Source organism: Ornithorhynchus anatinus, chromosome 11 (assembly GCF_004115215.2).
Source record: "Ornithorhynchus anatinus isolate Pmale09 chromosome 11, mOrnAna1.pri.v4, whole genome shotgun sequence".
In the NCBI taxonomy this organism is placed as follows: domain Eukaryota; kingdom Metazoa; phylum Chordata; class Mammalia; order Monotremata; family Ornithorhynchidae; genus Ornithorhynchus; species Ornithorhynchus anatinus.
In genome coordinates this window covers 37929790-37944943 of record NC_041738.1, presented here as the reverse complement: position 1 = coordinate 37944943, position 15154 = coordinate 37929790, and the positions used below count along the sequence as shown (strand labels likewise).

Here is a 15154-nt window from a genome sequence, read left to right as displayed (position 1 = left end):
CGTATAGCAAGTGCTCAGTGAATAGCTTTGATTGAAATACTAAGGTCTCTTCAGTGTTTCACAAGATGGAGTCTCCAGAGCTGCACAGGATACATATAATATCGAACCCCAAAAACATCCCCGCCAGAAAAGAGCTGTCCCGCTTGCTTGTTGGAGACCGTCACCCGCTTTTCTAGACCATGAGTACATGAGAGTCCATGGACAACTCACACAGCTTTGCTGTCCCAGTGTCTGCTCAAGTATCTCTCACACTCACCCTGATTCTCCTAAAAAGACCCAGTGGAGTTTTAAAAGTCTTCCTGTCAGTCCCTTCCTCAAAATCCTCCAGCGGTTGCCTATCAACCTTCGCACGAAACAAAAACTCCTCACTCTTGGCTTCAAAGCTCTCCATCCCCTTGCCCCCTCCTCCCTCACCTCCCTTCTCTCTTTCTACTACCCACCCCGCACGCTCCACTCCTCTGCCTCCACTCACCTCCTCACGGTCGCCCGTTCTCGCCTATGCCGCCGTCGACCCCCGGCCCACGTCCTCCCGCTGTCCCGGAACGCCCTCCCTCCTCACCACCGCCGAACTACCTCTCTTCCCCTCTTCAAAGCCCTACTGAGAGCTCACCTCCTCCAGGAGGCCTTCCCAGACTGAGCCCCCGTCAATGGGCAGGCATTGTCTCTGTTGCCGAATTGTACATTTCAAGCGCTTAGTACAGTGCTCTGCACATAGTAAGTGCTCAGTAAATACTATTGAATCAATGAATGAATGATCACAGGGTAAAGCTCTGTGAGTCATTTCAAATTCCCACCAAATGCCTTAGGGTCCAATAACTGTAAACAGTAAAAGAAGCAGCAACTTGAGGAGGTGAGGGTAATCAATCAATCAATAGTATTTATTGAGCACTTACTGTGGGCCAAGCACTGTAGTTAGCACTTGGGAGAGCAAATACAACAGAGTATTCCCAAAAGCAAGAGTAAATTTGCCCTTGTCAGCAATCAATATTTACATAATGCCCACAGGTGTCAATAATAATAATGTTGGTATTTGTAAAGCGCTTACTATGTGCAGAGCACTGTTCTAAGTGCTGGGGTAGATACAGGGTAATCAGGTTGTCCCACATGAAGCTCACAGTTAATCCCCATTTTACAGATGAGGTAACTGAGGCAAAGAGAAGTGAAGTGACTTGCCCACAGTCACACAGCTGACAAGTGGCCGAGTCGGGATTTGAACCTATGACCTCTGACTCCCAAGCCTGATTTTTCTTGTCTAAGAAATGAAAAGGAGAGTGGAGGAGAGAGCTGCAGCAGCAGGAGCTGGGTCAAGGGCAGTGGGAGAACATGGGAGAAAGTCAGGCATTTGGGGGAGGTGAAGGGGGAGGACTGGTAAGGCACCCAGTTGTGGGGAGCCTGGCTCCACCAGCTTCTCCTCGGTTCTACTGCCCAGTTGACCTCAGCCAGATCTTTCCCTGGCCTCGTGGCCATCCTTCCCAAAGTTCCCCAGGCCTGATCCTCTCCTTAGCCCTCCCTGGGGAGTGGGAGGATTCATCCATTCATTCGATCATATTTAGTGAGCATTCACCGGGCGCAGAGGTGGTCAGATGCTCATGAGACATGCCCAAGGGTGGCTGATAATCTGCCGACCTCTTTGCTCCGTTGATATAATGGATTGAGAATCATGACGCATGCAACAGGAGTTTCGGGGCATTTTCCTAGAGGATGTTATAATTGAGCAATAAATAACACGCCACTGTCGAATGTGCTTTCAGAGAGTCCTTCGGATTGCGGCGATCTAAATCACTACCTGCTCAGAATGCTAGAGAGGCTGCAGTCTCGGCTCAGATCGCTGGATCCCTCCCAGTCCGACAGTCCTAACAACCTCCTACCCTCTGCCAATCTCCTGCAGAAACTTAGGGAGCGGCTAGAGAGGCAAATTCTTTCCGCAGAGAGGCCTCCCAGGTAATGGGTTTCTGTCTTTCTTCTCCTTTTCTTCCTTTCCTTCATCTAATACTCCTTTTCCTTCCTTCCTTCCTTTTCTTTCTTTCCCTTTTCCTCTCCTATTATCTCTTTTTTATCTGTCCGTTTGGGAGCGTATTTTCACCGGCTCTAGTTAATCCTATCTTTGTCCCTTAGGGAGATAACAAGCTTTCCCATCTTGGACCCAAAGGAAGACAAGGTTACACTTGCCAGATACTTGCCCTATTGGTTCGTTTATGTCTGCTGGTTCTTCGTGGCTGCCACCGGCCTCCTCTCAGCCTTTTTCACGGCACTTTACTCCCTACAGCTGGACAGAGAACGAGCTACCAGTTGGGTAGTTTCGATGATGCTGTCGATCCTCCAGAGTATCTTCATAATACAGCCGGTGAAGGTAAATGGGGACAGATAATGGTCGAGATCTTGCTGCCATTAGCACAACCGGTTTGGGGGGGCCTCATTGAAAAAGGGATTACCAGTGATTCGGGATCAATCTTTGGTCAATATTGCGCATAGGGTGAGTCCGTCACAAATTTTGCCTCTTGATCCTGCCACCCGAAAGAAGGTTCCTTGGCCATCTGCAGCCGGGATACCGGTGCAAAATGGAGCAGTTGAGGCAGGGTCAGTGGAAGCTCAACCAAGCATAGACAACTTTGTGGGGAGATGCTGTGGCAGGAACTCTGGAACTATAGTGCCAACTCCCTTTCTGTCCTTCTCCTGCTAATAGAACTCAGTTCTGGACCGAGCGTATCCATCTGGGTGAGGGTCACGCTGTCTGCCTCTAGGTCTCTCTCTGCTTCTGGCTCTCTTCCCTACTTTTTCATCCTCCCCAGATGCTTGGATCATTATTAACTAGTCCCACTCTGGGCTCCTGAAAATGCAGTCTCTTTTCCTTTGATATATTACGAGGCCACGGCTTGAATTACCAAGGAAAGTGGTAATGCCTTCTCCTCTGGGTTATTTTAAAGAGAAAACCATGCCATCATGGGGCTAGAAATGACACTTCATGCCTGACCTCTCGAGGCCATGCCTACTCCTGAGATTATATCTTATAAATCTACAAGTCCCTCTGAATTCCCATCCAGGTATTTCTGAAAAGATTGGCAGCCATAAAGGCTTAATCAGAGGAACAACATACTAACCACCTTCTCGGGCCGGAAGCTGTGTGATTTACTGGTATTAATTCATTTACTGCAAATCAAATATTTTAAAGTCAGTGGTGCAATCCTCCTCCTCTTATTGAAACATTTACTTATTTACTATCTACCTAGAATATATAAGCTTTAGTTGATCGACTAGTCCTTGGAGGGGGCAGTAGGACAGTTATAAACAAAGAGACTCGGCCAAGCAAATCTTACGAATTAGCCAACGTGAACAAACGATCAATCAGTCAAATCACAACTCAAATCATCCAGCACCAGGGCAGTTCCCTAATAGGCAGTTCGTAAAATCAGTCTGGTGCCACGGCAGCATTAACGTCAATTTAGAAAAAGGATCCTCCGAAATCAGGCTCTCTGCTAGACTGAGCAGTCTCTTTCCCCGGGGGTGTGCTATTTTCATACTGTTAGGTGTCCTGCACGTGATCAGTGTCCAGGGACGGCTCATTCTAAAGGGAAAGACCTCAAATGGGAAGCAGGAATTTTTGGCCCCATCCCTGCCTTACATGTGTGCAGAGCACTGTATTAAGCGTTTGGGAGAGTACAATGCAACAGAGTTGGCAGGCCAGTTCCCTGTCCACAGTGAGCTTCCAGTCTAGAGGGGAAGGCAGGCATTAATATAATCTGTAACGTATAATTTATAGATATGTTCCTAAGTGCTGTGGGGTCCAGGGTGGAGCAAATACCACCCACAGCCTAACCTAGACGGCCACAGTGCCGGAGGGAAAGGAGGTGTCAGGAAGGAGCGAAGAGTTATGGAAAAAAGGAGGGTGATGCCATCAAGTCCTAGTAGGTTTCCACTTGGAACTGCTCTAGGGCCCCATAATGTCTGCTTAGAATCAATTAATCAATCAGTGGTATTTATTGAGTGCTCACTCTGTGCAGAGCACTGTACCGAGCACTTGGGAGAGTACAACAGAGGATGTCATCTATTTCCCTTTAGATAATAAGCCTAACCCTGTTGCTTTCACTGGTGCTAAGAAGAGTTCTGGGGAACAACAAGGAGAAAGAACAGGAAATGAAGATGATCCTGGCACTCGTAGGTAATTACGATTCTGCTTCTTTAGCCTATCGACGTCGCCATTGCAGGGAACAGTGGAATACCCAGTCTAGCGAATGCCACTGAATCGAATCATTCTTCCAGACAGATCCCCTGTCTCTGAGCAAGCAATACCGGACACTCCTGCTCAGACTAGGCTAAGTCAGTGAGCGGTTCTCAGAAGTGTAACTTTTTCCTCCCCTTTGTGTTTGGACATTCGGCAGTAAGATGCCCGTCTTCGGCGCTTCCTGGTTCAAGAGACGAGAGCGACCCCATCTATAGACCGCCAGCTGAGAGTAGCCCAGCTCGACCTAAGGGGAGGACCTCGAGAGAGAAGAAATTGTTCAAGTTTACCAGGGAGGTTGTTGGTATGGAGAACGCTAATCGTCATTACTCTGTTTCTCCACTCCGCAGGGGTGGAGGAAGAAAATACGGGGAAGATGAATGTAAGAACCTTGTGACTCAGAAGGCAATTACTTGCTCCTACCAGTGGAGGCAAATTGAATCCAACCTGTCCAAACACGGTATAATTGGTTCACTGGAATTATACCGAGCTCTACGGGGCAGTTTCGATACTGAATCGCTTCTTCTCTTCCGCCACTTTGAGAAGGGGCACTCTGCAAGCAGCTGAGTCCTGAGAACACAACTAAACCAATATCATCTCTGTGGCCTGCATGATACATTCTCTAAAATGAGAAATGATGCAGAACGCAGTGAAAAGATCCCAGGAGGACAGCTAAGCCGCACTCACTTGGGAAACTAGTTTTCTGAGGGGTGGGATGTTGTTTTTCCACACAACCCATTATGTTAATATAGTTATCTGGCTTCGCAGCTGTGTAGGATTATGGAAGAAGGGTCACCTACAACTTCAAGGGGTTCATATGGATTTTTTTCCCCTCTCATTTGAAAACTATCCAATTCTGATATTTGTAAATAAGTTACTTTCGGAATCAGAGCTGTCTCCTATTTTTTTTTCTTCAAATCCAAATTTTGCGATCAGGGAAAAGTTCATTCCACATTTTTCCAATTTTACTCTTTTTTTATGGTATCCGTTAAGCGATTACCATGTGACAGATACTGTTCTAAGCGCTGGCTAGATAAAAACTAATCAAGTGGGACCCAGTCCACATCCCATATGGGACTCACAGTCTTAATCCCTATTTTACAGATGAGGTAACTGAGACAGAGAAAAAAAGTGACTTGTCCAAGGTCACACAGCGGACAATGTTTCTAGATTGTGAGTCCATTGTTGGATAGGGATTGTCTCTATTTGTTGCTGAATTGTACTTTCCAAGCGCTTAGTACAGTGCTCCGCACATAGTAAGCGCTCAATAAATAGGATTGAAGTGGCCGAGCTGGGATTAGAACCCAGATCCTTCCGACTCCCAGGACCGCGGGCTATCCACTAGGCCACCTGCTTCTCATTATAACAATTCCCCTCTGATCAGCTCCATGGTCACCCTTATTTGGAGTCTGGTCTTTCCCGGTTCAATTGGAATTTCAGAGTACGATCACCCCAATTTTGGTTACTCCAAGCAGGACGGGATGAGGGTCCCAGAGTAGAGTGGACTAGGAGATAAGGAGAGAAACTGGGAAGAGAGAACTCATTGTGTGCTGCCATGCTGTTTCTGCCCTATTCTGTCCCTGTCAAAGCCACAGCACCTCTGCTAGCCAATCTGGGACGAGCCCGTTGAGGCAAGACAGTGGCAGTGGAAACCCCAGCTCTGGATCCACTGGCCTGACCCCCCGGGTACTTGTCTAGGACCCCTTTTGTCCCCCTCCTTCACCCATTCACCCCTCTTCTCTGCCCCCTAAATCTGGAGGGCGATGTATGTTGTCACACATCCCCCCTCTTGTCAGCCGAGACGCTTGAGCATCAAAGGGAGGCCCGCCCCTCTTTCATCAAGACCAACTTCTCTAAAATTTTGGTTCTTTCCTGCCACAGTGGGGTCCCTTTAGTTCACAGGACAAGGATTTCCCAGACCGGGTACTCAAATGTGATTTCTTTCACCAACAGTACAGGTTATTTTCCTTGCGATGCTGATATTTTTGATGCATTCTGAAAAGAGCTACAATGAGTTTTACTTCAACCAAGCCATTCGGAAGAGCTTCACTCACCAGTTCACAAAAATCAGGCTTCTTAAACACTTCTACAAGTGGGCTGACAGAACGCTGCTTCCTAACCTGTTCGGGAATTACAAAGGTAAGCGCTACAGAAGCAACGTGGCGTAGAGGAATGAGACCAGACCCGGGAGTCAGAAGACCTGGGTTCTTTTCCCAGCTCTGCCTCTTGCCTGCTGTGTGACCTGGGGCAAGTCACTTAACTTGTCACTGCCTCAGTTTCCTCATTTGTAAAATGGGGATTCAATTCCTGTTCTCCCTTCTACTCAGATTGTGACCCCAATGTGGAACAGGGGCTGCGTCTGACCAGGTTATCTTATATACCCAGTGCTTACTACCGTGCTTGGCACATAGTAAATGCTCCCAAAAAACCCCAACTATTATTATCGTCATTATTATTGGGGGAGTCAATAATAATTTTCCTGCTCCAACAAGAGTGATCCAACATGCTTTTATCAGCCTATGCTACACCTCAAAACAGGACCTTTACACCTTCGGTTGAAGAAAATGAAAGGAAGAAAAAAGGAAAACCCAAACATTTGCAATATTAATTCATAGAATTGATGCCTGGCACATAGTAAGCGCTAACAAATACTATGAAAAAAAATCATCATTAAAAAAACCCAGACACTGCCTCCTTTATGAAAGAAGAAATGATTTATTAATATAAGTTCTGTCCATGTGTCTCTCATACTCTCTCCTGCTTCTCCCGGTCCCTCCTTACCCACTTTCATTCTCCCAACTCTTGTTTTAAAAGCTACAGTCCCATCCCCATTTAGCCCAAGACAACCACCTCTACTCTCCCGGCTTGGTAGGGCCTTGCTCTGGTTGCCTAATTCTACCTAGAGAGCCCATGAGAGTTGTATCAAAACCTTTAATGAAGAAACCTCTTAATGGGCTTCTCTTTCTTCATCAGGATTCATTACTGAGGGGCACGCTCTCCTCCTGGGCACTGCAATAATTCGTCAGATCCGCCTGCCAGCTTTCGCATCCCTTCCGAAAAGAGCTTCTCCCCAAACACCAGTGCCGTCCTATTATTATGCCCAAGAGGACAGAGAGGATTATGGAACTAACTGGAGCCCACTTGACCAGAATAGCACAATTCAGGAGAGTATTTGGCACTATCAGAGTGAAGAGGAACTGGGCCGATATCCCATCCAAGGGCAGTTTGCGATCTACTCAGGAGGAGGATACGTGGTCAATCTTGGGCAAAGCTCCAGCGATGCAAGAAGGTGGGAAAAGAATCTCAAAAAAGGGTTTCCTTTTGTGTTTCCACCCACTGTCAGTGGAAAAATCAGACGTCTGCCCTCCCGTGTCTTCTACTGATTTATAGCAATAGCCAACCTGCCAACAGCAAACCTTCTCCTGCCCTTTTTTTAGGGTTTCAGTGACATAAGCACTTCTCTTAATAATAATCTTGATGGTATTTGTTAAGTGCTTAACTAGGTGTTGGGCATTGTACGAAGCCCTGGGGTAGATACAAGCAGATGGGGTTAGACACAGTCCCTGTCCCACATGGGGCTCACAGTCTCAGTCCCCATTTTACAGATGAAGTAACTGAGGCCCAGAGAAGTCAAGTGACTTGCCCACGGTCACACAGCAGACAAGTGACGGAGACGGAATTAGAACCCATGACCTTCTGACTCCCAGGCCCGTGCTCTAAAACGCCGTGCTGCTTCTCTTTGTTTAAAAGAAAGTTTTAAGAATGGCCAGCGTTTAAAATAAATGTCCCTTCTTAGTGAAAACATCCAATTTTTTTGGTCTGATCCGGGGTATTTAGATAAAATCAACTCCATTCCATGTTTGGAAAGAAACTGCATTCTCTTTTACTCCCCCAACTCACTGGTGCACACATAATTCAGATTGGGCCAAAGCCTAAACAGAGAAAACATGGGAGGCTTTGCTGCTCAGGTTGATCGATCACAGAATGAAAACGTTTCCCGTTTCTCCTCTCCATTTTTCAGTATTTTGAAGCACCTGAAGCAGGGACACTGGCTGGATAGACGCACCAAAAGCCTCTTTGTGGAATTTACTGTCTACAATGCTAATGTGAACTTGTTTTGCGTTGTTACCCTGATCATGGAGTCCAGCGAAGTGGGTAAGAACTTCTCTTCTTGGAGCTGCATGCTAAATAGCCCCTGAGATTATTTTTAATGGTATTTAAATGCCATGTGCCAGGCACTGTACTAAGCACTGGGGTATATGCAGGTTTATTAGGTTGGACACGGTGCCCTGTCCCCATCTGGGACTCACAGTCAATCCCCATTTTACAGATGAGGTGAGGCACAGAGAAGGGAGTGACTTGCCCAAGGTCACATAGCAGACAAGTAGTGGAGTCAGGATTAGAACCCAGGTCCTTCTCTGTATTCCAGGGCCATGTTCCATCCACTAGGTCACGCTGCTTCTCAGATTCAAGTCGCTTAACTTCTCTGTGCCTCAGTTCCCTCATCTGCAGAATGGTGATTCCAAACCTGATCTCCCTTCTTCTTAGACTGAGGGCCTCATGTGGGACCTCATTACCCTTACTGTACAGTGCTCGGCACATAATAGCCCTTAACAAATACAATCATTATTTATTATACAAGAACAGAATTTAAATTGTTGGCGAATCAAAGGGAGAGCCTCCATATTTCCCACCATTTCATTTTCTTGACACCTACCACCTCATCGCAGTTTTGGTTTTCATCATAATTTTCCTCAAAACATACTATTAGAATTTTTAACACTTTTCCTATTTTTTCTTCTTCCCAGTCATGCAAAAGTTAGAGTTCTAAATCTTTGTTACGCATTTGACTTTTCCTTTGTTGCCCGTCTGGAATGTTCTGCTTTTGCTACAGTCAGCCTCTCTCCTATATTCTTCTTGTTATTGTCAGGGGATCAAACTCCACCCCAAACCAGCAATAATTTTCACCCTTTCCTCATTGCCTTGTAGCGGCACTTTTCTTTATCTTTCAGACATTAAGCTTTCCCTCCTTCCCTTTTCCAGTCCACATAGAAACCAGGAACAACCACTGAGGAAGAATAGGTAGACTGGAGCTCGGGGGATCTGAGACTTGATGATGAAGGCGCACTGGGAAATCTGTAGAAGAATGGGGAAATTAACGGGAAAAGGACAAGCTACTTCAGGTGTTGGAATTGGACTCTCTCTGCCCTGTTTTTCCCAGGAGCATTCTCCACCTCTGTAGAATTGGACACTTTACATTTTCATTCTCAGAAAGGCTTCACCCAGGAGAATGCTGCACAAGTCATCTTCTGCCTGCTGCTACTTTATTACATCTTTCTTCAGGTGAGCTGAGCATGATCCTCATTAGTATGTCATCATTAGTGCTTGCCAACTAAGGAGTGTGGCCTAGTGCAAAGACGACAGGCCAGGAAGTCAAAAGGACCTGGGTTCTAATCCTGGCTCTGCCACTTGCCTGGTATATGGCCTTGGGCAAGTAACTTCTCTGTGCCTCAGTTCCTCATCAGTAAAATGGGAATTAAATAGCTGTTTTCCCTCCTATTTAGACTCTGAGCCTCATGTGGTTCGGGCACTGTGCCCAACTTGATTATCTCGTATCCACCCGGGCATACAGTACATAATAAGAGTTTAACAAACACCATCGTTACCATTATTAAGGATGATTTGGGACTTAATGGCCACGGGGGAACACTAAAACTGTGGCTTGAATTCTGACATTCCATCTTGTGAGACCCAGGTAACTGCCCCCATTTTCAGGCTGCTGCAAATCTGAGGGAGGAATACAGTTATGTAAAATTAAATGAAAAGCTCCACGTAAAGGGATAGCAATGTAACAGAACATTCATTCATTCAACCGCATTTACTGAGCGCTTACTGTGCGCAGAGACTCAGCGTTTGGACAGTACAATTCATCAATAGAGACAATCCCTGCCCACACTGGGCTTACAGTCTAGAAGGGGGGAAACAGACATCAAAACAAGAAATATAAATGAAAGCGTTCCTTTATTCAAGGGAAGAGCAAAGCGAGACAAGGTATTTTGATCCAAAACAACCATATCTTAAAATACAGCCACCCTTTCCTTTCGTGTTCACCCTCTGGAACAATGATCTATTTGTTCCAAATGAGGGAAACCAGAAAGTTAGGGTGGGGACCACAGCTTCTTTTTCTGCATAAGGTGTGTGGCTCAATAAATTCTGTGATTAATGAGTACTTGGGAAAGGAAGCTGAATGCTACGCTGATAAAGCCCAACTCCCTACTTGCTCATTCAGTTCTCTTTGATAAGGAGGAGCACAGCTCTGAGGGACAGTGGGCCATGACAAGAATCCCAACCCTTAATGTATGTTTCAATGTTTGGGATATTGAAGCTGGACTATGCAAAAGGGAAAAACTGCCCATCTTTTTTTTTTCTGGTAGGTCATTTTTAATGGTGTTTTTTTTAAGTGCTTTCTATGTGCCAGACACCGTTCTAAGCACTGGGGTAGATACAAGGTAGTCGGGTTGGACACAGTCTATATCCCACAGATGAACTAACTAACACACAGAGAAGTGACTCGTCCCACAGCAGACAAGTAGCAGAGGTAGAATTAGAACCCAGATCCTCCTGACACCCTAGCCTGTGTTCTATCCAGTAGATCATGCTGCTTCTCTAAGATAAGTGGCCCGTACAGAGATCGAACCCGTGACCGTGATTTTATTACCACTACGCTCCAACCAACCGAGCTAACCGGCCTGCAATTCTGACCCCTTCATCTGTGTTTAGGGCCGGCGGTTGAAACAACAGCGGAAGAGTTACTTTTTCAAGAAAAGCAACATTCTGGATTTAAGCATAATCCTCATTAGTTTTATAGTAGTCGGGCTCCACATGAAGCGTGACTTCTTGCATAAGAGAGATATGAAGCGATATTTCCGGGACCGCAGCAGGTGAGCAGCTAGCGTGGGTTTTCTTTTCCTAGTTACTGACCAGCGGCTTCCGACTACAAAGAACAAATAGCGCAAATGGGCCAAGCCTATAAAACTTTCAAATCATGCTAAGCATCTGCTTTGGGTCTGAGGGACTCTCACCGACGGCAATTTCTGACCCTCAAACGTGACCGTTCCAGGTTGGCAGTTCAGTTAGACGTATTTGCCATCTACTGGGCTGCAGAGTTGAGGAAGATGCCAGTTTACTGGCAGAATATCTCCTTGAACAGAACAAAAGAGCTACATATGCACTCCATTTGGCCAACGGGCAAGCACACGCAAACTCCATCCTTTATCCGGTCCACCCTTTATCATACACACTCCTGGCTTTAGTACCTTATGCCTTGGCACGTTGAAGATGGTTTCGGGTCCTTGTCCAGGGCCACAGTCCTGACGGAAGGGGCTCTCGGCCAAGCCACTGGGTCATCAGCTCTCTGACGATCTTCTGTTCCTCTTGGCTCCCCGGGCCCCTCCCAGGGCTTCGGGCTGGCCTGTTGAGAGCTTCCACAGGTGATGGGGTGCTACTCATCAACCACCATTCTTTTCTCCTTTTCTTATATGTGAAGAGCAAACTGTCTTCTCCAAGGACCTCCACACCCACCCATCCTCTATTAGGATAACCAAAGATTCTAATGTTATGTACCGAGACCAGTTGATTAAAATCCCAGTCCCTTCCTTATCTTTGCGGTACTGTCTTTTCTTTGACAGAGAACGACAGTTTAATTGTAGCACATCAATGAGTAGGATTCGTTAGAGAGCCTCGACGCTTCAGAAATCTGGAACAAAATTTGCCAACAGTGACGGTAACCTTCCCTATACCGAGCTGCTGAATGACCGTCCGGCTTCTTTCGGCAGGAACATCAGTTTCTACCAAACAATAAAAGTGAACTCTGCGCTCACTTACGTCACTGGTTTCCTGGTCCTGCTGACAATTATACGGCTCTGGACCCTGATGCGGCTCAGCGCCCGACTGTACGTGATCACCAGGACTTTGAAAAGAGCCTGGGACGAAGTCTTAGGCTTCCTGCTGATTATCACGATCCTACTAGCAGGCTACTCCATTACCGTAAGCTTCAGTCATTTGTGCTTTTCTCATCGCCTTATACCATATTTCTACTTCCGGAAGAAGGATTTCCACTGACCCTTTCAATCTATGAGTGGTATTTATTGCATACTTACTGTGTGCTGAGCTTGGGAAATCGCAATACAACAGAACTGGTGGATGGGATCTCTGCCCACACTGAGCTTCGTCAAGTCTAGGCCCCTAGTTTTTGTAAAGTGCAGCACAGAAAGCTAAGGATGCAGCTATGACATTGCTAATATTCCACTTTATGGGAATGGTGTTTTCAATTGCTTTTGGCCCCCTCAGTATTTACAAGCATGGGCAAGGCCCATGAAACGCTTGGAACGGTACTATACCGCATGAGTCGTGTCCTTCCCTGTTCTTATTTGTTTTTCTCCCTTAAGCAGTTTAATCTTCTGTTTGGATGGAGCATCTCTGACTACCGGACCATTTTTGATTCAACTGTGGCTATAATCGGTCTCCTGATGGGGATCTTTAATTACAACGAGGTGAGAACTCAGCCTAATGCTTAGAATTCTTTTTAGTTGAGTGAAACTATCAGAGTTTAACTTCAGCCCTGCAAGGCTAATAGGGGGAAGAGAGCCAGACAACCCTTTCCATCCCCGGCTCTATTCCACAACTCTCCTGAGTTGTTATAGTCTCCTAACCCCTCCCTTCCATCTCTAACCATGTTACAGGATATAGCCTGAAAAGTCCATCAAGAGCATCATAAGCCTTCTTACTTCTCTAACACTAAAGGACTCTCTCTTTTCAATGGTATTTATTAAGCACTTGCTATGGGCAAGGTATTGTGCTAAGCATTAAGGTACATACAAGTTAATCAGGTTGTACTCGGTCCCTGTCCTACATGAGGCTCAGTCTTAATCCCCATTTTACAGATGAGGTAACTCTTTTTCACTAGGTCACTAGAGAAGCAGCATGGCCTAGTCTATAGAGCATGGGCCTGGGAGTCAAAAAGACCTAGGTTCTAATCCCGACTCCACCACTCGTCAGCTTTGTGACCTTGGGCAAGTCACTTCACTTCCCCGGGCCTCAGTTACCTCATCCGTAAAAGGGGGATTATCCATTACCTTGATGCTTAGTGCAGTGTCTGGCACATAGTAAACGCTTAACAAATGCCATTAAAAAAAAAAAGACTATGTTGTAAATTGCAAATGAACACCCTAAAATACCATAGTAAAATTCCATAGTAAGCCCTTAACAAATGCCATTTAAAAAAAAAAACTAAGTTGTAAATTGTAAATGAACACCCTAAAATTCCAAAAGAAAGGAAAAACCTTCTTTAGTTATGTAAAAATGTGAGGATGGGTTTCAATTTCAGTAATACCACGGCTATAGACAGGAATATGTCCACCACCTCTTATATTGTACTCTCCCAAGCGCTTACTACAGTGCTCTGCACACTGAAACGCTCAATAAATACGATGGATTGGTTGATTCCAAAATATAACCTGGAACTGCTGCTACCCTGCTTTTATTGTTCTTATGTTACTCCAGCTCCCAGCACTGCCACAGAGTGGGATTCTTCTGGCATTTCTCACACGGTTCATTTCATCAAAACACGATCAGTACATATTTAACTACTTCTTTTGCCTCATTGCTCCTTTAAACCGAATTCTCCTGAAACGTAGAAGACAACTGCGAATAAAAATATAATTATGGGAAAGTTGGAAAATTTTTGATAGGAATGTTATAATGGAGTTTTCAACCCTGTAGTCATTTGGAAAAAGCCAAACTAACGGCAGTTCAGATGCAGGATCAGGCTGGCAATCAGAGGAGTAAGCATCTGTCACAAAAGGGAAAAGATGCTGCATTCCCACAATACTGTTAATGAGTCTGAGAAATGATTTCCTGAAATGGAAACCAAAAAAGAACGAAATGGAGCCCAGAGTTTTTCCTCGTTTTGGCCTTTGGAGAACGCAGTCATCCAGGGAAGAAATGAAGGAATCATTTTACAAGTCCTAAACCACAGATTAACTATTAAACGTTTATCTGGACGATCCAGTTGTGCTTAGTTTAAACATCCTCTCAGCTTGGGTGTCCTTATTGTACATCTGGAATTCTGTTAGCATGTTTCTGTTACCCCCTAGAACCACATTTTTATTTTTCTCAAAATTTGATTATGCTTTCTAAATTCTCCCATCAATCGATCGTATTTATTGAGCGCTGTGTGCAGAGCACTGTACTAAGCGCTTGGGAGAGTGTAGAGTACAGAGTCGGTAGAACGTCGGAAAAGGCAACGATCTTTTACAATTCCAAGCAGTTCACCATAGCCTTCTTGCTAAGACCGACAGCAACACCTCTTATTCCATATCACTCTGTTCTTTGGCCTTACCGACACAAGATTCTTTCCTTTTTTTTTTAAGCTCATCACTTTCTAAGAAAAATCCAAACAAGATAAAGTCCTTCTGGGCCTAGTTCTGAATCACAAATTGCTTCGAACAAATTCCGAATAGTACCATACCATTTTAATGGTTCCCAGAAGGGCAAGTAAACTAAACTACCACTTGTATTTCCAACCTTGGATGTAGTTTGGTTTTTTTTGTTCTTACCTCTCCAGGTTATCGACTTGGACCCAGTGCTGGGCTCCTTTTTGATTATCACCATTGTTGTCCTGATGGTGCTGGTGGTCATTAACCTTTTTATTTCTGCCATTCTGCTGATCTTCCGCACTGAGAGACAGCTCATTGGGGTAAGTCAGTCCCCAATTCGGTGGGGAAGCTAAACTCTGTAGGATGAGGTTAAACCACTTTGGGAAGAAATGCCCTGGGTAAAAACTGCTATGGTGCATCACCTCTTAACCTGTTACTGGGAGAACCCGGTTATGGTGATATTCAAAGGGCCAAGAAATTAATATCTATATAGCTGAAAGGA

General features: G+C 45.4%; 1 protein-coding gene across 1 annotated transcript in view; it reads left to right on the top strand.

The window, feature by feature from the left end:
* Positions 1-15154, top strand: part of PKD1L3 (polycystin 1 like 3, transient receptor potential channel interacting) — a 42140-nt gene that overhangs the window by 26401 nt on the left and 585 nt on the right. The window contains exons 19-30 of the mRNA XM_039913627.1: positions 1752-1941; positions 2116-2350; positions 4057-4156; positions 4377-4520; positions 6170-6355; positions 7190-7505; positions 8238-8371; positions 9438-9559; positions 10997-11157; positions 12052-12262; positions 12667-12768; positions 14841-14972. Coding sequence (XP_039769561.1) covers positions 1752-1941; positions 2116-2350; positions 4057-4156; positions 4377-4520; positions 6170-6355; positions 7190-7505; positions 8238-8371; positions 9438-9559; positions 10997-11157; positions 12052-12262; positions 12667-12768; positions 14841-14972 — 2033 coding nt within the window. The remainder of the gene's footprint in view (positions 1-1751; positions 1942-2115; positions 2351-4056; positions 4157-4376; positions 4521-6169; positions 6356-7189; positions 7506-8237; positions 8372-9437; positions 9560-10996; positions 11158-12051; positions 12263-12666; positions 12769-14840; positions 14973-15154) is intronic.